Below are 27205 nucleotides of genomic sequence, written 5' to 3'. Positions count from 1 at the left end.
AACATTGTGCTATCATCACCCTTCTCTTTCTCTCATAATTTAAAACACTGTTCTCCCCCTAACGGTATACGTCTTTTTTAACCCCCCCCCCCTCCCCCTTCACTATTTTCATTTTAGCATTATTTTTCACCACACTAACATAAGAAGACACGTTAGAGCCAAGATTTTACGGTCATTGTCACTTATTCGGTCAGTGAATACCTTAAACATCGCTTGACTTTATTAAAAGACGAGACCAGCAACTCTTGGCCATCAATGCCAAAGAAAAGAATATGGTAAGCATGACTAACACGCCAATAGCTATTATTTAAAATTTAGTCACACCTAAGAAATGAATGAAAAAATAAGTATCTAACTAATTTTAAAGCCCATTTATTTTCAACGCAAGATAAATTCCACCTGTGACATGACGATACGAGAAAGACAACCTTTTAAATTGTCTAAGGCCACGAGAACTTGATCTTAAAAACTAGGATACTAACATAGGTGACTTTATTCTTATAATGGTCTCAAGCCAAGGCAAAATGTGATTGTTCATTAAAAGCTATACCGTACACATTCCATTCATAGTCTTACGAATTAGGAGTTGTCACTGGATAATCGTCTCGTCCTACTTGTCCTAAATTGATGACCACATGAAAAGAGTCGAACTGCTATAAAGGTAAAAGGGTAAAACAGAAATCTATCCCATTCTCGAGGCACTACTAACTCACACTAATGTATATCACACCAAATGTATTGATATACTGGGCTCAAAACGCAAGATGTTTTCACAGTGCATTTATTTAAATCCTTTCAATTTGACATTTAACAATTTGAATCATTTAATTGTTGAAGACTTTTGGTGGAACTTTGACACGAACATATGATCTCAAACAGCTAGCTGTTTCGATAATCAATTATTCTTCAAATGTTCAAAGACGTGTTACAAGAGTCATTTGAAATGTAACATTAAGATCAAGTGTTAAAATCAAAAGGGTGTATCTTTAAAGGTAAAGTGTGATGGATGGCTTGAGTCCTTAAAGTGTATGTTTCAATCCATGGTCTGGTAACCCAATTCATATACAACAGAACATGGCGTCATTTCAATGTCGATTTCGTCCCTTATATCACTTTAAAATTAGAATAAATCTGCATATTTTATTTCAAGTATGACCCAGAGATTAAACATTTTTGTAATGGGATTTCAGTAGTTATTTACATGTCTCAAAGGCCAAATTGTTTTAATGGAATGGAAGTCTCTAAGCATCACAAAATATTCTCTATTACAACATACGGTTTTTAATCATTTGTGTACGAATGTAGCTAATGGAGTTTAATATTCAGAACGTTTTTCTTATTCAGCGTCACTCCAATTAAAACTATTTATTTGATTTAAAACATTTCCATACATGGAATGGTCGAAAAATTCCTCTAAACACAAAAACTTTGTTTTATACGAATCTTATTGTGCTAACACTTTCGAGTGCTTACATTATTATTATTAGCTAGTGTAATGGATCAATGATTTGTGCTGTTTTGTATGGCAAAAAACATGAACTGCTCACCCATCAATAGTGGGTTATTCTATTCAGATAATTGAACTGTCCGCTATGTAATGCGAGGTATTCCATCCAGATAATTGAACTGTCCATTATGTACTAAGACCGATAGATTATGTACTAGTCAATCAATTGTTCGCCAATCAAGACAGGCAAAACATTGACAAGTTAACATAAAAATTACGCATCAAGGTAATATCAGATTGCTTGTTGGAACAATTTTGGTAGACGTCTAGGAAAGTTTCACAACTATAGTTTGAAAAAAAACACATACAAAAAAAAAAAGGTTTAATAACTTCAAACAACATTATGGCGTCTACCAAATTCTAGAAATAACTCTGAAAGGAATAATGTGATAAAGGTATTGGATTGACATGTGCTATTAGTAGTTTGAAGCGATATTATTTTGGGCCGTTAAATTGTAATAAATTCAAAATACAAGCTCATAAACTTCACAACTATTTCATTGTCCCTGTGCCTCAGCCTAGTTTCTCACATATCACCTATTCAAATAATAGTTTCCTTCTCATTATCAATTGATCTAAAATGACAAATCAGTATCGAAGAATCATAAAAATCAATATTGGAAATCAGCTTCAGAAATCTGACTGATACGATGACATTTCAGTCAACAAAGCAACACCGCAGACTAAAACAAAAACACAACGGTGATTTTACCTGGGGCAGTTGAAGACCTTTATCCGACTGGCTAAGGCTTACTCTGACGGATCTTTCTAGATAGGTTATATTATCGTGTTGTTACTTATAAATGGTTTGGCGTTCTGACCCTTACCTTCCCTTCCTCTCCATCGTTCCCCCCTATTTCTTTGCATTTCTTTATTTCTTCCCCTTACCTCTCTACCGTGTCTCATTATTTTTTCTCTTTAATTTATGAGCTCGTTACCTTCTCTTTTTCAACACTCTCCCTCACTTCTCCTTTCACTCTTCCACTTTCCACTCTATCTAAACACTTCTCTCATCCCATCAACCTCTCCCTCTCTATAATTGTATGAATGCCAATGTTTTGTATGGCTTTCATTAATATATTTTTGTTTGTTTTAAATTTTTTCTATGTCTCTGTCTCTCTCTCTCTCTCTCTCTCTCTCTCTCTATTATATTATATATATATATATTTTATATAATATATTATATAAAATAAGAGAGAGAGAGAGAGATAGAGAGAGAGAGAGATAGAGAGAGAGAGAGGTGTGTGTAAGTGTGTGTGTGTGTGTGTGTGTGTGTATGTGTGTGCAAAACATACATTTGGAGATCTCACCTTTCGCACTCATCCTATCTGAATTTGACCATTATTGACATTTGTCTTGTGTATGTTGACTGGTTTATAAATCATGGAAGGTGAGTTTGCGGAATTTCTATCATTATCCAGTGCCCACCGACTCGAAATCTTGTGTGAAAAACATATTAACTCCTGCCAGAATCACAAAAGCAAAGGTCATGATTGGAGATGGAGCCGACAGAGGGGAAGGATAGTGAGGAAGGCTGAAAAATCAATCATACCTGTCTAATTCTTGCTAGTCGCCCTTGCGGTAATGGCTGTACGCCTTGGTGTCCTCTCAAGGCGTGGCGAGAAGATGGTGGAGATGATGGTACGAGCATTGTCTGCAGAAAAGATGAAATTAAAATGCCCTGATTTAATCAATTATTGATTTGGACACATGATTGCACACGGGTTATTATTTTATCAAGATGGTGGAGATGATGGTACGAGTATTGTCTGGAGAAAAGATTAAATTAAAATGCCTTTATTTAATTAATTATTAGATTTGGACATCAAGATTTCACAAGGGGTATTAATTTATCTACTGAATACACCAATCGGAAGTGGCTTCCCTTGTTTAATGTGCCTAGCATTTTTTTTTTCCTCGTTGGTTCTTTCTAGTTAACCCGTAAAGAGGTGTTATTTTGCAACAATATGCTTTAGAAAAGCCATGACGTTAAGATTCCGACACGGAGTTCATCAACATAGATAGCACGGTTTTTTAACTGGAAAAAGGAAGTATCAATAAGAAACAAGTGATCATGAGACACAATGGACCTTGCTTTTTGGCGTGGGATACAAATATAAAAAAGGGGCGACTAATATATCAAAAGGTTATCAATTTATTGCATTGCCTTAACCTTTATGGGAGTCCTGATAGTACAGGTGGTAGAGTACTTGCTTCACACGCAAAGGGACTTGAGATAGATCCCGGGTGCAATAAAGATATTTTCTACCCACACCCCCCTCTTCTCTATCCACCCAGCAGTGATTTGGTAGCTCGGTTTATTAGATCAGGCGGAAAGTACTTTGTGATAGACTAGCGTCCTATCAAAAGAGTTACAAGCAATTGCTACTGTTCACTTGACGTTAGTGAAACCGAGATAAATTCCGGCTCTATGGCTTTATAGTTCCGAAAGACTACTTGAACTTTTATATGACATATTTTAGTAATCTTAACTAAGGAGCTTTTATAGTTTGTCCCTATTCATACACATATCATGCCGCAACCTGCTCATAATATTATCTATGACTTTTTCGAATAAAATAGACATTTCGCAGAGAAGTAATTGGCGCATATGTGCCTTCAAGTTTTGATGGCTTACTAGAACAGACTATAACCTTTGATGACGCTATTTCATATGCATGAAAATATTTATGGCATTTTCCATATGCCACTCACTGGGAACAATGGTAATGATATAATATAAGTAGTTGAAAATCACCGCATGATATGTAAAACCAGTTACAACGTTGAGGAACAGACGTCGGGCTCCATAGTTATTTGAGGACAGAAACGAATTAACTAAAAATGATATATTAGTTGTTGGAGAATGTTCTTTACTGCACATTGTATTATTACAATATTTTTACACCGTTATTGATTAGATTTTGTATTTCCATAATGTGTTTCCAATATCAACAACTATAATTGTATGATTTTTAATGGCATCGTAAAAACAGTTTTAATTGAGCTATAATTGATCTGATCCGACGTGCACGTTTTTGCAGGCCTGATAATCCAATTCCTTATGGGCTCATTGTTGTAATGGAAATCTCAAAACATGACGCAAAATATGGTCCATTACAACAATGTTAAACAAGGCTCATAAGTGGGTTCGGATGTCAGACCTGCATATATGTAATATGTGCACGTCGATCCAATTGTATTTGCCACTCAATATCAATATAACGTTTTTTTCCTTACGTTGGGCTAGCCGGTGGCACGGGTGGTCCTAGTGATTCAATTAGTAAAATCACTTGACTCACACATTAGATTTTAGTTCAAAATCCACATGAGTCAGATTTTGTTTTCAAACATATTATGCTCACTCATCAGTCATGGGTAACCAGGACTAAATTAGATTCGAAGGAAAGTTTCTTGAAATGGATTGTTTAAATTACTTCAAAACAATTAAAGGCACGGATTTTGTACTGCATCGAAAGATTTCATTGAAAAGTCCCGGCTATGCATACCCACCGCACAAGCAGAACTCGAGAGAGAGAAAACAAGGAATAAGGGAGAGAATCCTGGCTTAAAAAACCCCCCAAATAATTTTGTTTCGTAATGTCCCCTGAGCATTCAAGGTTTTTGGCCGAATATTTTTCCCCACGTTTATTCCTTCAAATAACGAGCATCCACAAACGACGCGTATTTATACCCGAGTTTTGAATGTAAAACAAATGAATCTTTAATATTTGGTGGCTTTAAGCAATTTCATTTCTTTGCAATACGAGAATATCCAACTATTCTGAGCGAACAAGGAAAAAAGAACCCGATGAAGACAGGAGCACAAAACCGGCTGACTTGTAATCACCTCTACAATGATCAATAACGTAATATATTTTTCAAAGCATCGCAACGGTGTTTATTGTATATCATGTGGTTTAGTCAAATATCTTTTTTAAATAGTGAAAATGAATACACGGGTACTAACCAACGGCTGCTTTTAAAGGATGATTAATCATTTACGCAAAGTTGAATGACGTGTATACAAATAACTATCATGGTGTATGAATACCCCTGTGTTGAGAGATGGATAGGTAGTTGATGTTTAAAAGACAACTGTAAGGATAGGAATATGTAAAAGGTGTTTAAAACTGGGAACCTGAAATGAGTTGAGCCGCAACGGTTCACTTCACACTCGCCATTCTGATGAGCATAATTAGAATATCACACTAGCCAGGTATATTGTGCTACCCTGCTGTTATTTTTCTTTAACTGCCTCGTCAACACTGGATACTCCAGGATTTTCTCCAGAAGCAGCATTTGTTAATAATTGAGTCCATCTATTGGTTCCAAAAAAAGCTTTACACCGATAGAACACAAAGTTCCCCCGCCCTCTCTCTCTCTCTCTCTCTCTCTCTCTCTCTCTCTCTCTCTCTCTCTCTCTTTCTCTCTTCTCTCTCTCTATCTATCTATCATATTATATATATCAATATCATTATTACTACTAGAAATGTACAGATTAAGATATACAAAAATCGTCGAATGACGAATATCACAAAGCGCACTAAACTTAAAATCGCTCGTTTGTGTTCCGATACGAACTTTTTGCGCTGTTGCCATCAAAATTGGAACGCGCTAGGAGCCTTTTCCTGTTTACGAAAAGACATTTCGAAGAACATCAAAAATCCACACTGTCTTTTCAACATTGCAAAGTATGCCCACGCACGCCTTTCGAAAGATGTATAGCTATGTCAGAACTTATAGGAATTTTCGACGTCCTGGAAAACATTCATTAAGCATTCTTTGAGTTAGGATCACGTGACCTTAGCTCCATTATTCTCATCATTATTACCATCATCGCGATCATCATCATTATTATTATCATAATCACCATCACCATCATTATCATCATCATCATCATCATCAAGTCAGGACTCATTAGAGGCCGTTCAGCTTTAGGAATAAATCGAATGTTATTTCTCTTGTTTTTAAAAGTAAGACTGACTAATGTTACGAGTGTGGGAAGTTGTCCCGTGTTGTTGAAAAACAAATGACCGAACGGGATAAAGTGAACAAAGTCTGGAAAATTTATTTGGTTTTATTTTAAACAGTGTTACATGATTTTGCGCGTTCACTTTTATGACTTGTTTGTCAATGAAATGTAATCTTGTCTTCATCTGGCAACTTACTCCAGCACTCGAACTTATACGATAAACCTATTGCTTTTATGGTAAAATATATTCAGTGAACATTTTGATTTGTTTGTATTCTGACTTGGTTTGACAGGAGACAACCTTATTATGTGAGTTTCTCACGAAAACTAAAAACAAGACGCAAGTTTGGAAACTTCGATATCATTATTTTTGAACGACTTTGGTATAATCGGCATTGTGTCTTAACCAATACAGGAATTTTAATTACACTTGACAAGTGTTAAATTAAGATTTTGTTCTTGTAGTTTGTAAAATCTCGGATGGTTAGGGTTTCTACTTTGTATTGAAACAGCGTCATACTTTATTCCCGGTTTGTTTGTTTTTTAATTTCAAGACTGGCTTACTTCAGGTTATGCGTGGAAGCGAGGCTTTTAAGAAGAAAAAAAGATAATGCCTCTTTATAGAAGAGATAAACAACAGGAGTGGTTGCTCCTAAGATTAAAGGATTTGTTAAGTCTAGTTGTTATAATGGGAGCATTTAAATAGCAATGTGGTTCAGGTTTGCATTTATCAAAGTTTTATCAAGATAAAAGATATGACGAGACTATAATATTATGTGGGCGTATGTTTAAAGAAAATGAAGTCAAATAAACAGAGCACTGATCTGTTATAAATTTAATAGAGTGATTTTCGTGTGTTTGATAATCCTCCTTTACTGATTGTTTGTTGGACTGTGATCGACGTATCTTTTATTAAAAAAGAAGAAGTTTGGAGACTTTAATCTGACTTAAATGAGAAGATTTATTTAAAGGTGAAGGGAATAATTAGTTGAAGAGCGGTTTTCCAAAACTCCCTAACTCCGTTTTTCCTATTTTGAGATTTTGAGGATTATTTCCCCTAAAATTTCTCTTTCGGTCTATCAGTTTATCATATTTAAACTTCAAATTCACACAAATCTAAAGTAATTCCTTGTGCCATCTGATCCTTAAAATAGATTTTACGTTTGAATTGATCTCATGGATGGAAGATCTCAAAAAGTAGAAAACCTATATAACGAGATATGGAAAACCAACCTTCAGTTGTTTATTGTGCTTTTTTCGCCATACTTAGACATGTGACGGGAGAGGTAGGGTATGTAGGTAGGTAGGTAAGTGGAGAGATAGATAAATAGATAGATAGATAGATAGATAGATAGATAGATAGATAGATAGATAGATAGATAGATAGATAGATAGATAGATAGAGAGTGAGAGAGAGAGAGTGAGAGAGAGAGAGAGAGAGAGAGAGAGAGAGAGAGAATGATGGTAAAAGTTATGTCAGTATTGTTTAAACGATGTGAGCTACACCATTGCAAAACCACACTAAATGACCATGAATCGATAGGGCAGAGAGGTCGTGACGTCACACCTTCTACACTTCCGGTTCCAAACTTCTTGGAAGCGTGTTTGTAAACAGTCCTTCATGACTAATTATGAACAGATTTTATACTGAATCATAATGTGGCATAAATATTTTAGTAGCAAGGTGCATAGGCAGATTCCTAAGATTACTGGACCTAAAAGAGGGAAAATGGATAATATTTATTGACGACCAGCATATATTTAGACTTGAAAATAAGATGTCATCACTCTGAAACCAGAAGATCAATTAAACAAGGTAAGTATCCAAGTATCCAGTCCTCGGGAAGAGTGTCTTTACACTTCCATCAGTTTTTTACATTACACTTTTGCTCCCAATTTAAATTCTATCCATGAGACTCCCCTCCCTCTCTTAAGTGCAAAAAAGATATATTGATTTGATTTTATCCTCCTAATTAAAGAAAATCATCTCGGTCGTAAACATCAAATCATTTTTGGCAACTCAACACATCCTTTGACTATGCTTTTGCGCACCTTAAAATTAAAATGCATATTGTATTATTTGTTGTTGTCTGTCTTTATCATAATATAATTATATTTCTTTTTTTTTTAATTAAAAGAAAATTAAAACATCAACTACCGTCGTTGCGAAAATATTGACATCTGTGTTGATGTTATGTGCTTAGATCTTTCGAGGGGCGAGTTTTAGGCAATAAACGATTATAATTATTATCATTGTTTGAGCTAAAACCACGCATTCTGTCGACTCATATTCCATTTCACCTTTGTTATCAGTCTGTTACCTGTAGTGTTATCGTTGCGGACTTGCGTTCCACTAAGTAAAACATTCGGTGTACAATAATCAATTCTCTCTCTCTCTCTCTCTCTCTCTCTCTCTCTCTCTCTCTCTCTCTCTCTCTCTCTCTCTCTCTCTCTCTCTCTCTCTCTCTCTCTCTTTCTCAATGTTAGTTTCACATTATATCTTTACCCCCATCTATGTATCTATGTACGTTTGGCAACTAGAGTGTTCTGAAAGTAGAGCGTGTGTTCGTGCATTTATGAGTATGTGTTCGAATTTATGTATGTATATATATATATCTATATATATATATATATATATATATATATATATATATATATATATATATATATATATATATATATATATATATATTATATATATATATATATATATATATATATATATAATAATAGAGAGAGAGAGAGAGAGAGAGAGAGAGAGAGAGAGAGAGAGAGAGAGAGAGAGAGAGGTAGGGGTTATTAAGAAGAGCAAAGGGTGAACAGGTGACTTAGTTTTACTAATCAGCAAATTATAATATTAGTTATCTGAGTAAAAACACACTTACCTCAGCACGCCGTTGATGCTCACTATTGGCATAATCTTCAGTAAAGTTATCCATAATATCGTCAGAGGATGAAGTCATAGAAATTGTTATTGGTTGATTAGAGGTTTTGATCGGGGACTCCAATAAATTAGAAGATGAGGATAGAGATAATGACGATGATGAACAAGAATCTTGTGAGGAAAATGACGAGGCTGTTGCACGATTGCCGCTGTGGTTAGATGAATTATTAAAGAAAGACGATTGGTTTGAAGTAGTAGGGGCAGTGGTTCTAGATTCATTAACTGGAGGAACATCCCCAACTGCACCACAGACAGCATCATCAACGTTAGTGCTTAGGTTTGAGCTGGTTGTAGTGGCTGTTCTCTTTTCCTCGAAGACTGGAATACGAGATGACTGTGATGAAGTTGAAGGTGACGATGAAGATGGGGGTAATGATGGTACTGGTGGTAAAGACGCCATATCTGGGAAAGACAAGGTTGACGCTGTGACGGAATTTGTGGTAGTTCCTGTAGGAAGTCCTGTAGGTCGAGATGGATTTGATGTGGAGGAGGATGATATGGTGGAAGCTGGTAGATATCTTCTTACTCTATTGTTGTTGCTGGGTCTGTTGTCATCGGAGTTAATTCTCGGATTGGCATTGGCATCTTTATTTGTGGCCTCCTCATGTAAAGCATTACCGTGCTCCGTGATGCGTTTTCTACTCGCATCTGAGGAAACAAGAAATAAAGTGAGTTTTAAAATTCCAATATCGGCAGTGTTGATAGTATATTCATTTTACTGGAAGTTGAACTTACGAACGTCAATAGACACACATCGCCTACACATAAAATTTAGGCCATTTCCTCATAAAACAAAAAAAATCATCATTGCAAAAAATTTCCGTTACAATTTAAACTTATTGATCTCATTCATTTCATTGTTGTCTTTTTGTTTGTTTGTTTTTTTTTTTTTGTTTTTTGTTTTTGCTATACTATACACAAGTTCAGCTTGGCCACCACATGAAAACAAATCAAGAGAGAAAATGTTTGTCACCATGAAGAAATTATACAATCCATTTCCGGTGGAGCAAATAGACGTTGATTTGCTGTCAAGAAAACATTGAATAACCACGAAGTAACAAACAATGAGGGATGTAAGGCACATCAGTATAATATAAGCTAATAAGTTGTGCTTATTTGAGTACTCTAAATGATAACAACAAACAAACCGTCAAAAGTACAAATCGACTTGAGAGATCAGAGTAAGATAAGAGCTGTTAAGTCAGAAAAATATTATATGTACGAATTTTGAGATAACATATTTTCTTACAACACTTTGTTGCCCCCTGAAACAAGCTATACCTATAGCATAAATGCACTGCAACACACGACAGCTATGCAAAGGATATCTCACTGCACACGTGCAAGCAACAGAACAGGTATGTCTCGAACCCCATTAGATCAATTAACATCTCTCTCTCTCTCTCTCTCTCTCTCTCTCTCTCTCTCTCTCTCTCTCTCTCTCTCTCTCTTATTTCTTTCTCCGCCATCTCTCTTGCTATTATTCATATATATATATATATATATATATATATATATATATATATATATTATAATATATCATTGCTAACACGAATCAAATGATGATTCCGAAAGTATTTTATGCACTACAATCCTTATCTCTTCTACTTCAAGAATGGAAAGAAAGTAAATGAGCTTGACAAAGGACATGATGGAATAATATAACGTCCAAACTAACGACGCGTCATAAACATGCGCTGTCACTTTCGTTACTATCAATCTCTCTCTCTCTCTCTCTCTCTCTCTCTCTCTCTCTCTCTCTCTCTCTCTCTCTCTCTCTCTGTGTGTGTGTGTGTGTGTGTGTGTCTCTCTCTCCCTCTCTCTCTCTCTCTCTCTCTCTCTCTCTCTCTCTCTCTCTCACTCTCTTTTTTTTCTATCTTTCTTTATTTATTCATCTACCTGTCAGATTGTTTATTGGCGTATCTATCTGTCTAACTACCTAATTATTTACCTATCATCCATGGAAAAAATAAACAAAGGTGCGAATTGTAACTTGAGCTTGTATATAGCGCAATATACACTAAATGTGCTCAAAGCGCTTTACAAAGGGTCCCTGACCAACAGCAACGCCTAACAAGTAGAAAGAGTCATAATAATAAAAATAATAATAAAATAATAATAATAATAATAATAATAATAATAATAATAATAATAATAATAATAATAATAATAATAATAATAATAATAATAATAATAATAATACTTTATTGCATCCCAAAAAGGACATTTTTTGTACAGACGTGTTATAATTTACACAATAAGATAAACATACAATGGAAATAGGATGTATAGATATTTTTTTTAAAAGGAGCAGCTCTATAACCAGAGCTGCACTTTATAATATGAATAATTTCAACACTGTATAATAGTTAAAACTGTCACTATAAATTGAAAATTGAAAAGATTGCAAAACAAATAAATTAATAAATTAATATTTATATTTTTTAAAAGTAAAAATGAGAAATTGTTATATAAAATGATTATTGCTTGTTGTTATAAAGCCTAATACTGGACGGCAGAAAAGATTTTCGGTGTCTCTCTGTTTTCGTTGAAATAGAGAAAGGGCGACCACTTCTTTCTGACATAATAATTGATGGTCTTAGTGGATGATACTGGTCATTTAATATTTTAGTTATTTTATTTATACAAAATTAATACAAGATCTACATCGTCAACATCATTTATATAGCGTTTAATGGATTTTTTAATATTTGAATTTATTTTGTTCCTTTCCACTGCTAAGCAATTGCCTCCCCAAGCTGTTATACAAAATGACAAAACACTTTCAATTACTGCTCTATAAAATAATGTGCAGAGGGTTTTATCTATTCTAAACTGAGAGAGTTTTGATAAAAAATATGTACGTCTGCACATCTTATGCTTAATTATTTTCAAGTGTTCATCCCACTTGAGCCTGTCATCAATCGTTACACCAAGGTATTTGTAGTGAGGAACTCGCTGGACGAATTGGTCCTTTAATTTTAACGGTTCTATCGGTTCCTTCACTCTCCTAAAGTCAATCACTAGCTCCTTTGTCTTGCTTATGTTAAGCTCTAGGTGGTGGGCATCACACCAAGACACAAATCTATCAATTTCTTGCCTATAAGCCACTTCGTTGCATTTGTTATGAGGCCTTGAAGAGCGGTGTCATCTGCAAACTTTATTAAAGGTACACTCAGGTTTTGACTTCTACAGTCATTCGTGTATATTGTGAATAATACAGGGGACAATACACAACCTTGAGGAGCACCAGTATTTGTAGTTATACAGGAAGATTTGTTTTGTCCTAATTGAACATAATGTGCTCTCTCCGTAAGAAATTCGAGCACCCAAGCAATTATATACTTGTTTAAATTCAGACTAGTCAATTTTTGAAAAACCAACTGAGGTTGCATTGTATTGAACGCTGAAGAAAAATCTGCAAAAAGCAATCTGCAATAGCTCCTAGCGTGATCTAGATGCCTGTAGATGTTGTTGTAAACAGCAAAATGGCATCCTCTACGCCACGTCCTGGTTTGTAAGCAAATTGATGACTATCACTCAATGGCATAAACTGATTCCTAATTTTAACAAGAACAAGTTTTTCTAAAGATTTCATGACTATTGAAGTCAGTGCAACAGGTCTGAGATCGTTCATAGTTTCAAGTTTTTCTTTTTTTGGAACAGGAATAATTTTTGAAGTTTTCCAAATTTCAGGGATCGAAACGCATTGGAGGGACCAGTTAAAAATATGTGTATAAATGGGGAAAGCTGATGGGCACATTCTTTTAATAATTTTCCTTTCAATCCATCCGGCCCAGCAGCCTTCCTCTCGTTTAGTTTCGAAAATACGAATCTCGTTTCTTCTTCACTGACCTCAATAGTCATTTCATCTTCCAAAGCCCTGTCTAATTTATGTTTTTCATTTTCAATATCAAATTTGTTTGCTGTGTCGAAACGTGAATAAAATTTATTTAGAGTTTCAATTTCGATGTCTTCTGATATAATCGTGGGCTTTGGATTATAGTTAACAGCAGTTTTAAGCCCCCGCCACGTGTCCTGTATATCCCCAGAAGAAAAGCATTTTTCAATTTTATTTTTGTACTTGTCTCTACAACTAGATATTACTCTCTTTATCTCTTTTTGTTTTGTTTTCTGATCTTTTTTGTTTCCACTAGTATAGAGAGTTTTCTTTTGGTTCAATAAAAGTTTTAGATCTTTTGTTATCCAAGGCTTGTTGTTAGGATAATATTTTATTTCTTTTTTACAAGACACTAGCTGTTCACAGAATTTTAAATACTCACTCACACAGTCATTCAGCTCATCCACACTATCACATGATTCGCCTGTTAGGCGATATTACAATTTTTTTTGACAGAGACAAAGCTGTTAACGGCTGTTACTGACCTGAGTACTGTGAGAGAATGTGAGTAAAGAACCTTTTTCAAAGGATTCAACTATGCGCCGAGCAGGATCGAACCCAGGACCTTCCGATCCGAAAGCGAGTGTCATACCATAAGACCACATAGCCGTACAACTCTAATCAGTCGACAACGTAGTGAATACAATAGGCCCAATAATCTCTATAATTTTAACTGAATGGGACCCTTCCCCCAGACCTTGCCCAAAAAAGATACAGACTCGTGACGATGATTATGGTGGTGGCGGTGATGGTGATGATGATGATGATGATGATGATGATGATGATGATGATGATGATGATGATGATGATGATCATTGATGATGAGCTGTATCCATAGACATCTTATAATATATAGATGTTGCTGGCTAAGTGTATCGATATTGTTGAACGCTCTCTCATATCCCAAAGAAGTGCTCAGAGCACTTTAAATTGACTAGGATTATTAAAACTTATTGTAAAATTGCTAAACAATAATATAGGTAAAATTATTCTACTCACCACTGGATTCTTCGTTCATTTTGTGACGAAAAGGATTTATCCTCTCCACATCAGTCTGAAAATAAAATTCAGAATTGTTGTTCAACGATGCAATTAATTACAACAATATAGCTCCATTTTGCTTTGTAAACTCCAAATATAAAAGCTGCTGTTTAATTGAAAACGTTTGTTACTGTATTTGAAGGCATTTATGTATTCGTACGTCAAACCACATCTTTCATCTCCTTATCACAACATCGTATAACCTGTTTTCAATGTGCGTTCAATGTAGAACAACAACACACTTGAGGTGAGAAATAAACTTAACAAAATGTCAACAAAGGTGAATACAGCTTTCCTCTTCTTTATTATATTTTGCATTGGTTAGGTGCTATTAATATCAAGGGATAACAAGAGACGGATGAACATTTATTATTATTCACCGAACTAACATAGCAAAGTTTTGGACAATCATTTGTTTTAAACATCCTTATCGATTACATATTTTGGTCAGTTTAGTCTTGTATTCACAGGATAAGCCAAGCTGATCTGTGGTATGTATCTTAGAAGAAAATAATTCATGACGATAGATGATAGATGATGGACAGTTTTGATTGTAATAGGACTGGATGTGTTTATATAGCCGATAATATACAATATATGTGTAACAAAACCCACTCAAAACAACACACGGTCTTTTGGAACAACAATGATGAATACGCTCATGATTTTCATTAGATCATCATAATAATCAATAATCAATAATCCAAGACGACCATAAAAAGAGATCATTTATTATTCAAAACGCCATCCTAATATTTACATTTGCATGTCTTATTTAATTTGGTGTACTTCTTTCTATCATGCGACAAATCAAACAAATTATTTTTTAAAAATCCCACACGACTTATTAATCTTAGGTGATCCAATTAAATATATCATTCGTTATACGTTGCTTTACTGTCCTGAACTGACTGTAAACGAAACATCTTTTAAAACGGACATTCTTCTAAGAATAAAAATAGCACTGAACTTTAGTACCAAAAACCAAAATAAATAAACTTACTGAACATTTACAAGCCAATTACTTACTTTATCTTAAGTAAATTTCTTCAGATATTTCCATCAAACTCGAAAGTCGACGGAATCAAAACACAAGTATTTTGTATTTTTTGTGTATTGTATGAAAGTAGTCCTTCAGAGCCATTAAGCTCATGGAGCCGGAGTTTATCCCGATTTCTATAGTGTAAAACGGACGATAGCAATTGCTTGCTACCCTTTGGATAGGACGCTAATAAAGTACTTTCCGCCAGATCTAACAGACCGAGTTTCCATCACAATTCTCCTGTTTGGTAATTTTAAATTTGTTTTTCAATATATCATATCTACGAATCTAGACCGCAGTTTTAATCGTGGTCTCTTACTGTCAGTATGTCGATGCTGGATTGATTATGTTTTATAGCTTTTAGAAGATATTATCGTGTATAAACAATCCGATATAGACATATCTATATCAAAATATAATAACGTTATATAGTAAACATTCGAATGTATCAGCACTAGAGGTTTTCTCCAGAATCTAAAATTGTATACGTATTATTCCACGTTGATCTACGTGTACTAATTGTCCATGTAGGTTTTGACTGATGATATCGGAATGATAAAAAGAATCATTTTTTTACAAATATAAAAAAGACGTCATGTTATATTTTTGACGCCTATTAAAATAAACAAACAACATCGTATATATTTTATGGCAACATTATGAAGAATTAAAATATGTGAAGCGTCATACAAAAAAAACCGCAGACATTTTCAATCATCTATCCTAATTATTGTGGGTCAATATTATTATAATTATTATCCTAAGCGCCATTAATAAACATTTGAGCCAGGTATTTTCTATTTATACAGTCAAATAAAACCAAAAAAACTGTGATTTAAAAAAAAAATTCAATATGATGTGGGCAACAACATAATTCATGGAAATCATGAAAATAGGAATAATAATCATATCGCCGTGCCATATTTCTGTTATGGAATTCACCAACTTCTACCAAAAGTACAAAGACATAAATAAAACAATCTGATAACTCTTACTTCACAAAAATAATCAAGCGATTGGCATGGTCTAAGGGTCCTAGGTACAGTTTTTATGTTGAAAAATAGAGTATGTTTAATTCTCGTGTTCATTTAAGTGACCAAGAGAAGAAGTTGAGATAGAGAATATCATCTTTAATGGCTAATGGAGTGAAGAATGAGGATGATTTAAGGGTCAGATCCTTTCAGTGCTCCTTGATTAAGACTAATTTATGCAGAACAGTATTTGAATTTGCTTCCAATTAAAACTTAGACTTCTTTGGCGTGTTTATTTTTATAGCAACCGTTTGTTGGTAATATTATGTGGTCTAAGTTGGATTGAAAACGTTGAGCTTTCGAACTTTGCCTTCAGAAGAAGTTCTTAAGATAATGACATTATTTTCATTGAATGGAAAATCGGAGAGCATAAAAACGTGTTTCCGTGCTCTCTGCGGTAAATTGAAATCTAATCGAATTTTCTTTACACTTTTTTCTTTTACTTAATTTAACTGATAGATTTTGTGGTAAAAATATGTAAATGTTAACTACGCTCAATGATAACAGAAAAGTAAACTTAAGACATCCTGAAAAGGTAATGGACGTGAAGAGAATAAGTCAACGGAATAATAATAATAATAATAATAATAATAATAATAATAATAATAATAATAATAATAATAATAATAATAATAATAATAATAATAATAATAATAATAGTAAATGACACTTGTTGAGCGCTTTCCATGAAACCAAACATCTCAAAGCGCTTTACAGTACAGATAATGAATTACGTTACGGACATACGTATAGTCAGAATGAAATAATGAAACAAAATACAAATTGCTTAAATAATAGTATACAAACACTACAGTCGGCTTGGTGTAAAATGTATGTTGAAAAAGTGGGCTTTTAAAGCAGATTTATAGTTTGATATATTATCGATTTCACTAATGGATTGCGGTAGGGTATTCTAGAGTTTGGGGCCATAATATTGAAAAGAGCGATCACCAAACGATTTTAACTTACTCTTTGGTACAGATAATAAAGTGGTGCCGTGTGAGAGATGATCGAAGGCTACGTAGAGGAATACATTAGGTTAGATATAAAATACACTCTATTATAAAATCAGTACGTTTCCTTTTCTCCAGTATTCATGGCTAGAAGCCAAACTATACATGATTTTGTAATTTGATTTTGAGAATTATTTATTTCTACATTCACAGAAGAATGTGATGTCCATGACGGCAGTGATAAAAAAAGCCTCGGACCCATCCTGTGAAAACAGTGAGATGATTGATACTATAAAGTAGCGAACGGAAGGAATCGGTGAAATAGATGGAACTAACCTATAATTATGTATTCGAGGAGAACTTGAGCCAAATATAAAAATCTTTGGGAGGCAAAACATCATACCCGACAAATGGGAAAAATATTGCAAATCAAAATTTTAATTAAACAATGCTGACACAAGTGTTGATTCCACGTGTTTAAGAATACGGCGAGATGGTTGTCAATCTTTTAAACGTACATAAACACTTCGAAATCACATTTTCACGAGTCACAGAGCTGCAAAGCAAATTAAACTTTTGTTCATGGAATTCCTTGATCTATGCCAGCTTAAATCCCATAGGCACACTATTCAAATAATGTACAGAAAAACGCAAAAGTATCAAGCTTTATGAATGGTATTATTTGGAATACCGCTTTTAATATCATATTAGCTTTTGGCACAAGCCATCTGCAATAAACAGGTGCTCGCACGCTTCTAATCAAAGGTAGCCACTAGTCTCGCTGAAGATAACCACACGTAAGTGATTTCTCTGCCAACGATTGATTAATCCAACATTTTTGCCGTTACCCATAATTATAAACGGAGATCGGGTTATCCCCAGTAATAAAGACTAGATCTATCTTTTGCCGTTTGAAACGTGCTGGAATGAGATATTTAGACAGTGCCGAAGTAAAGAAAGAACGTAAACTGGTACTGCTTTGTTTTCATAGTATGTATAATCAAAACTTTCTTCCAAACAGTGTATATTTTATCATTTGAAATATTATAATATTATATACAAAGTAATTGTAGTCGGAGAGAATTACAAGCTGTAAGGACTTCAGAACAGTGAAGTAATGTACCCTGATCATTAGAGGCAAATAAATGATTCTTTTTGTGTGTTTTAAAGACATTTCAACAACTTATGTTAGATATCAAAGGCATGGCTTCATTTGGTCAATAGCGTGAACGCTGTCCACATTTCAAATCGGAGTACCTGAAACTGAGAACCATAATCGGATAAAACAAAAAGAAAAAAATTTTAATAAAGAAATCGGTGTAAAACTTACCAAATGGATTATTTTGTATAATAATATCATGCACATTGAAGAGAACCGCTGCGTTCATTTTTGTCAAATTGTTTTATATTTTTGACATTATGACCTTAAAAGCTTCCGAGGTCTTAAAACATATTTAATATCTTCACTGAATTCAAATTTGCAAATTCACAAACAAAACGCTTGGCTTTGAACCTATTTGGGTGAGGAAAAACAAAAATGGATGGCATTATGAAATGTACAATCTTCGATTCAATCGATAATCGTACAAGAATATACATTGGTTACATTTATATCACCAGATTTGTTCCATCCGAGCAACATTTGTTTATAAGAACTCTTTTCTAAATTGCCACCAGATGCTCTGGCTTTAAAACCAGATGCCCTGTTTCTATTTGTAATAGAGACTGTAAGAAATTTAAAAGAAAGTACGTAACGTACAAAAACAATTCTGCTGAAATCGGTGTTAATTCATCATAACTAAATGGCAGGCTTTGAGGATTAGAACAACGGTACTAAGCAAGCATTGAATACGGACAAAACCAAAATTCTTTCGAGCTGTTATGAACATCTGGTATAGATAGACTGTATTACACCGGTTGCTGCTACCTGACATGACCAGACAACAGATTATCTATCCACCGTTACAAGACCAGACTTTAGTGTGAATGGATGAGAGCCATATTTGTATCACATCAAAATACAGAGATTCACCGCCATTTCGCTTCATTTTAGACCATATGCTCACGAATCGAGAGCGATATCCGGTCAAATTGAAGTAATTAATTGAACACACTCCATTCATCTGGGCTTATTTTTTCATCAGTTATTTACATCAAATTCTAACTATGCACACAGTAATACACTGATTACAGAACGAGTGAAAAGAACGGCACTTAGGATAAGATCTCTTTTTGACAACTAAAGACATCTACTTTACCATGGATTCAGATAAATATTACTAGAACATAGAAATGTTAAAATAATATCTAGCTAAATCCAAATGTACTTACTTTGTTACAAGCATTATTGTTGTATCATAAAAGGAACACGGGAAACACGTAGATGCAAAACTATTTTCCAATACATAAGCATAAAAATTTATCACATGTTGGGGTTCCACCTTGATTATGTACGACAAGTCGTGTGATCCAATACTGATTCTGACCTTTTACTCTTACTCTGAATAAACGGAAAAAAAGATACTAAATATCGAAAAGCATCATTAAGTAGCATCTTGCTTTCATTTCAAACGTGTTAAACAATCCATTTTACAAACAATGGAAAGCAACGAATACTTTTAAGTACATCTCGTTAAGATTTGATGATTTTTCAGGCCTCAAAGCTTTACGCTCGGGGCAGGGACTAAATGTCACGGCTTCTCCTGCATTCCAAAAATATGCTGTTTCGCGAAATGTCTTGGAGACTGTTCATTACATAATATTCTAGTATGTAAGGTGTCTTAAAAGTTCAAAGGCGTTTTTTGTGTGTTTTGTTTTTGTATTCGTATTGATAATGTCGCTATTATTCTTTGTGATGTTAAACAGTATTACTGTCGCACCTATCGCCGGGCTTCGGCGGTTGTTTCGCAGTATTTTTTTTTTTAAATACGCCCTTCCGCCACGACATCATACGATATCGTCGCCTAGGCATTCCAGGAAGGAATATATATTACTCATCAAACAAATTGTCTGATGTCAACAGGAATCACCCATGTTGTCCAAATGACCAAATATGGGGTTAATAATCTTATTCAAGGAAAAAAAAACGAAAGTGCCTGAAGCGGGCTCGAACCCAGGACTTTCAGTGCAATGCCTTAACCAATCGGCCGCTTACTAAATAAAATAATACATTTTGGTAAGATATAACATCGGTGAGGTCATTGGAGGGGTATAACAAAAGCATTCTTGAACTCCTGCTTTGACAATGTCGAACTCGTTCCCAATGCGCGCCACCCCAGGACGCGCAGAGGCTTTCGGAACCTGTTCAATAATCTTTTAATAGCTGGAGAGTGAATGAGTGAGCGCCATGTTGTTATTTTTTAATATTCCTTCAGGAGTTTTTCTTGTCTTTTCTTTCTTTTTTTTTTTTTTTTTTTTTTTTTTTTTTTTTTTTTGTTTTTTTTTTTTGTTTGTTTTTTTTTTTTTTGAATATACGATATAATATACAGTACTTTTTTTGCGCGAGTGTTATTGTACCTCTAAATATTCGGAAAGACGTTATTATGACCTGAATACCGTTCCCTCAAATTCAATCTTATTTTGTATAACTATTGAGAATTTCAGTCACGATTACGTGATTTGGGTCACAAGATAGTAAATTACATTATGGCTCTTACTGCCTTATCTCTCGTGAAATCCACCACAATCTGCGATCAGATGATAAAAAAAGCAGATAGACATCAGATTGAATAGAAAGAGATAGTGGTTATCCTTTATAAGCTCTGGCTATATTTAACTTCTTATTTGAGCTTAATAAGGAGTAAACGATTTTCCAGTAACTTATATTAGAGGTGAAATGTATTCATATAAATACCAACCGAATCAAGTAGGTGGTATCCCAATGACGGCTACAGGAAAAGATTGGCAACAGGTGAGTCATTTAGGCATCACTATTCTGAACTACAAAAAATTGGATTTTCAAGAATTGGTTTGGCTCTGTGTGTGTATGTGTGTGTGTGTTTGTGTGTGTGTGTGTGTGTGTGTGTGTGTGTCTGTGTGTGTGCGTTTGTGTATGTGTGTGAGCTTTGTTGTTATTTTTGTTTCCTTTTTTGTTGTTGCTGTTGCTTGTTTATTTTCTTCTCTTTTTAAATATAAACCGACTCAATCAGACTGAGTATTATTGTCGGTAGTGCATATATATATAAGGAGAAGAGAATTATAATGGCTGTTTGTGTACTCGTTTAATTTGATAAATCATTTCTAAATACGCATGTGTTCAGATTAAAAGACAAACATGTCGAAGAAAAAGAAAAAAAGATAATCACTTTTTAAAGCTTCCCAGAGCAATCAACAACTATAAAAAGTGCTTGTGAGAAATTCCAGGATGAGATGTCGCAACCAAAAAAAATGAGGTATCAACAACAAAAATTGATGGAAGTTTCAAAATGATAATGAGAGGATGATTGGCGGAGGTTTTCACAGTCTGATTTAACGCCCCCCCCCCCCCCCCCCCCCACCCCCTGCAGTTTGCTTCATGAGGTTTGTGTTCTGGTTGAATGAATGAGAAAGCTTGATCTAAAATCAATTCCTCCACTCCAGGCAATAATCCAATAATCACAAGATTTCCATATCATGATTTCTCATCAACAGGGATCAGGTTACTTTGACCACTTGAACAAGGTTATCGAGAATTACAGTCCAGTCCGCGACAGGCACAGCTGTTTTCTCCCAAATGGTTTCGGTTTACAGTGAGGTGCACATACTTGCATGTCTGATAACCGAAAGAAATTATGAGCTTGTTTTAACATTGTTGTATTGGACAATAGGTATTTCATTTCACAATAATATGGGTTATCAGACCTGCAAATGTGTACATGTCAATTTATAGTTAAAGGGGCAATAACTAAATTTCAAATCACTATATAGATAGATATGCTTCATAATTTTTAATGACGGAACATCTAGATACAGCAGTACACTGACGAAACGCATTTTTCATATCATATCATTTTGGTCAGAAAACTTTTATTTCGTACATTAATGGAATACTATTATCCCCAACTCGTCCAAAATGTCTTCAAGCCATGAATCTTTGCACTACATAGTCAATCAATTTATGAAATAAGTTTATAAGCTAAATTGAATATAAGATGTAATGTTAGTGAACGCAGAATAGTTACCCAATTGCCATAGTTTAGTCATTCCTAAATGGAATATCACCTGGAATAAAGACTGGATGGAGAGTCTACTCAAGTCGACGCCATCTTGAGTCCAATGCTAAACTAAAAAAAAAATCAGGACAGGTAATGGATAGAGAACATGGTTGATTTGGAAAACGGTCCGGTTTTATGATAATGGACAATGAACACGAATTAAGACTAAAAGCTTTTGCAATGACGTATGGGAGAAAAAAATATAAAAAGACAATTCTAACATTATCATCCGCTTACCTCAGACACGACTATGATAGTTCGTCGACAGAGAGGGATCAGAACTGAGTCCAGTTCTTTTTACAATGTACATGAAACTCCTTGGATCAATTATTTCTGATTTTAATCTAAATTACCAATTTTATGCAGACGATAGCCAAATCTTTAAGTCTATGACCATTTACATCTTTTAATTGAACGTTTCCAATCTTGCTTTGTTAAATTGAAAACTTGGATGGAACTGAACAGACTAAACCGTGACGATAGTAAGACTGAAATAATATTTTTCGCTAGGCCAGCAATCCTTAAAAATGTAGAGTGTGAATCAATCGTTTTAGGAAATAGTGTAATTGAAACTGCTAAGGTTGTTCGAAATTTGGGTGTATTTATTGATTCAGATTTGTCTTTTACCAGCCAAGTAAATCATATCGTTAGGTTAATGTACATGGAAATGAGAGGAATACGTAGTGTTAGACATCTCACTACAAGAAACATCTCTGCCTTGTTAGTTAATTCTCTAATGCCGTCAAATCTAGAATATTGCAATTCTTTCCTCTCTTCTATAAATTAAGACAAAATAAAATCCCTTCAGGTAGCCCAGAACGATGCTGCAGGGTTATTTATAGAAAGACGAGAAATCAATCTGCATCGGGTTTGCTAAGAGAACTCCACTAGCTTCCCGTTGAGAAACGTATAGAATATAAAATCTGTACTATTGTTTTTAAATCACTGCACTCTGATTGTCCTGGACACATTAATGGCATGCTTAAATTCTACGTACCATCCAGAAATCTGAGATCAAAGTCTGATAATCACATATACTTGTGAAGCCAAAAATGACTCGCAAAATTGGCGAGCATGCGTTTTGAATAATCAGCACCCCTTATCTGGAACTCCCTTCCAAGATAAATCAGAGACAGTAATGATGCAGGTTTCTGTTAAAACATCTTTCTTTTTAATATGAAGCACAGTCGAATTATATTGTCTTGTTGTATATTGCGTGTTTGAGTGCTTGTCTGTTTGAGTGAAAGTAGCCACTGTTAAGTTCTTTGAGCTTGTTGATATACGGGGTAAAGCGTTATATAAAAACCATATATTATTATTATTATTATTATTATTATTATTATTATTATTATTATTATTATTATTATTATTATTATTATTATTATTATCATTATTATTATTATTATTATTATTATTATCATTATTATTATTATTATTATTATAGCTAGAGTGCACATTTTAAAGCTAATATGACGATTTTATCCAGCAAATCTCAAGAAAAAATTATAAAATCACAAGAATAAAGAATTCTTTGAATTGTAACACCGAAAAAAAGTGCATTGAATCATAAAGACGTTTTATGATTCAGTCAAATGTTCACTAGTCGTGGTTAACAAAGCAGGAATAAATACCATACCCAACACCCAAAAAAACGATGTGTTACGGTTAATAATCTGATAATAGAATATGACAAGAACTTAAATTCTATCTATTCACTTCACCCCCGGTTCTCGATTCTCTCCCTCCATATGAAAGGAAAAATGATTCATTTGTTCTTTTTGCTTCTTAACCTGTATTGTTTATTGGTTCATTTAAATGTTTGCAAGTTATGGCTGACAACTGCAAGATACGATCATGCACTGCAATTTTTTACCACGATACGGCGCTGATAAAAATAATTAATGTTAATTAAATGAATATAATAATCTATAATAATAATAGAGATATTAACTTCTCACCGAACACAAACAGATTTTGTGGTACCATTTCGAGTCCCTATTTTATCTATTCCGCCGTACTCTGGAAAACCCCATTATTTTTTTTTGTCCAGAAAACTCGTCCTTCAAATATCGATCGATTAAATGACCCTCGTCTTGGCAAAAAATCTCTCAAACCTGGGACTTCGCGAAGTCCCAGGCTTGAGAGTGAAGTCCCAGGCTTGTGAGTTTTTTGCCAAGACGATGGTCATTTAATCGATCGATATTTGAAGGACGAGTTTTCTGGCCAAATTTTTAAAATGAGTTTTTCCAGAGTACGGCAGTATTGGCAGTGTCTTAAACCGTCGTCAAATCGATGATAACGGGAACTGGCATAAATTTCCCAACATCACATAATTTAGATTATAGATATCTTGACTAATAGATGATCCAATTTACACCCGGCATGGTGTTAATCTAATAATATATGATGACTGCTTTCTCATCAAATATTATGTATCGGGTTCATTACCTTGGTTAATGAGAGGAAGAATTTGTCTTCCCTGTCGGTGTAGAGGTTGATTGTTTAATCCATACTTTAAGGATGATTTCTTTGTGAATTCCAGTTGTGAAACAAGCAAATCAAAATAATATTTTGTTTACCCATAACAAAATCATTTTCCTCAGGTGCTTAATGTTTGCTTTTGCATAATTATCCAAACATTTGAGTATGGGCGTCATGTTTAGTGGTTTCCATTTCTAGTAATTTGCATGCGTAAGTGATCAAAATAGTTAAGTTGTAAAGCGCTCTCTCTCTCTCTCTCTCTCTCTCTCTCTCTCTCTCTCTCTCTCTCCCTCTCTCTCTCTTTCTTTCTATTTCTATTATCTATCTATCTATCTATCTATCTATCTATCGATCTATCTATCTATCTCTCTCTACCCCCCTCTCTCTCTCTCTCTCTCTCTCTCTCCCTCTCTCTCTCTCTCTTTCTTTCTATTTCTATTATCTATCTATCTATCTATCGATCTATCTATCTATCTCTCTCTACCCCCCTCTCTCTCTCTCTCTCTCTCTCTCTCTCTCTCTCTCCCTATATATATATATATATATATATATATATATATATATATATCACGCTCCAGTAACAGGAAAAGAGGGTGGCTCTGTGACATTGAAGAAGAATTTGGGCTAATGGGTAGTATTTATTTATGGAAATAATATTGTTTCTCGATGTTTTTATTACCAGAGATCGTGTAAATACAACAACAACAACATTGTAAGCATTAAAAATGTCATTTGTCTCTGGTGTTACACCATTTTGTTCATACGTTTGCAGTGTGCGATTATTTAATCGAGTCATGCAAAGCTATTAATAAATACGTGTGCTTACGCTTTCACTTGGCAGCATGTCAACTTCATCACGTGTGCATAGGGTGTTTCTAATTCTAGTGCATGTCGGATTTATTTAATGCATGAAAGAACGGAAAAAGGATGGATAAGTCGAAAAAAGAAAAATAAGAGAAAAAACTTCCAATTGGAATCACTTAAATTTCGTTCTAGTCCCAAAGGGTAGGTAAATATATGAAGCCAAAATCAAACCAAAAAAAAAATCGTCAGAGTTATGAACTTAATGGAATAAAGTCCAAATTGATTTAGATCAAATGATCAGATTCTACTTAAACGATGATTAACCATTTAAAGGCGAGATCATTTTTTTCCACATCATAGTTTCCAATATTAGATAACTGATAAAGACGCAAATATGTGGGTTTCATCCTAACTCGTCGTCTATTGTTATGCCCAGGTTATCAGCCTTTGTTTTAGTGTTCAATTTTTCATTGTGGATTGCGTAGTCATTGTCAATTATCCTCCTTTTATTGGTTATTCGGATGACTTGACATTTTTTTGGGATGGAACTCCCTTTTCCACTCGCTTTCCCATTCTGGTAGGTTTGCGAGGTCCTGTTGTAGAATGACCGTCTTTCTCTGATTTTATTTATAGCTATAATAGACTGTCATCTGCAAACAACCAAATCTTTGAGCCTGGTGATATTCGTTCTGGCATATCGTTGATATTAACAAGAACAAGTAGCGGTCCGTAGATCCTATCCAGAATGTTTGAACTAGTTTGAGAAAGCCGTGGACTGGTATGATTGATAAAACGATTATCATTTTATGCCTAGACAAATCAGGAAACATATTTTACATATATTGTTAGATATAAAGTATGAAAAACTTTTCAAAATTAAAAAAAAAAACAGAAAGAAAATGTGTTATTGTAAAATTCGACCCGACGCTTTGTCTTGTTTATTTTAAATCATTTTTCTTATTTTCTATTTTTATTTATCTTTATTTAGTCTCATACTCATACACAAGCTTTAAATCATTTTCTCTAACTGGTACTTCCTAATTCCATTTTTTTCTCAAAGAATCTCTTAAATATTGATAAATAAAATCCATATATTGGATGTTAACTCACCTTAAACAGAAATACCAATCACTTTCACAGTATGAAATGGTGTTAACAAAGTAGTATCTACACATTCAAAGGACTAACACTGTGAATGAGAACCATTGTAATAATCCTTATCCGTGAGTAGAAACATGCTGAGCTGATGGAGTATCTCCATTTATCTCAAGGTAAATCCACTCCGTGTGTCAGTTGAGAAGGTGGGTGGATTTGTCTACAGGAGAGGTGAGGTG

At 34.3% G+C, this 27205-nt stretch overlaps 1 protein-coding gene across 9 annotated transcripts in view; it reads right to left on the bottom strand.

The window, feature by feature from the left end:
* Positions 1 to 27205, bottom strand: part of LOC144968002 (uncharacterized) — a 156929-nt gene that overhangs the window by 41087 nt on the left and 88637 nt on the right. For all 9 annotated transcript variants that reach the window (XR_013644492.1, XR_013644494.1, XR_013644493.1 and 6 more), the window contains 3 exons: positions 14327 to 14381; positions 9368 to 10074; positions 3060 to 3161 (listed from right to left, as the gene is read on the bottom strand). Coding sequence is in view for 4 of the 9 variants with exons in the window: in XM_078905922.1 (XP_078762048.1) it covers positions 3060 to 3161; positions 9368 to 10074; positions 14327 to 14381 (864 nt within the window). In the remaining 5 variants the exon portion in view is untranslated. The remainder of the gene's footprint in view (positions 1 to 3059; positions 3162 to 9367; positions 10075 to 14326; positions 14382 to 27205) is intronic.

This window comes from Berghia stephanieae, chromosome 3 (genome assembly GCF_034508935.2).
Source record: "Berghia stephanieae isolate SIO BIC M18660-M18661 chromosome 3, UCSD_Bste_1.3, whole genome shotgun sequence".
NCBI classification, from domain to species: domain Eukaryota; kingdom Metazoa; phylum Mollusca; class Gastropoda; order Nudibranchia; family Aeolidiidae; genus Berghia; species Berghia stephanieae.
This window is presented reverse-complemented; position numbering and strand designations above follow the sequence as displayed.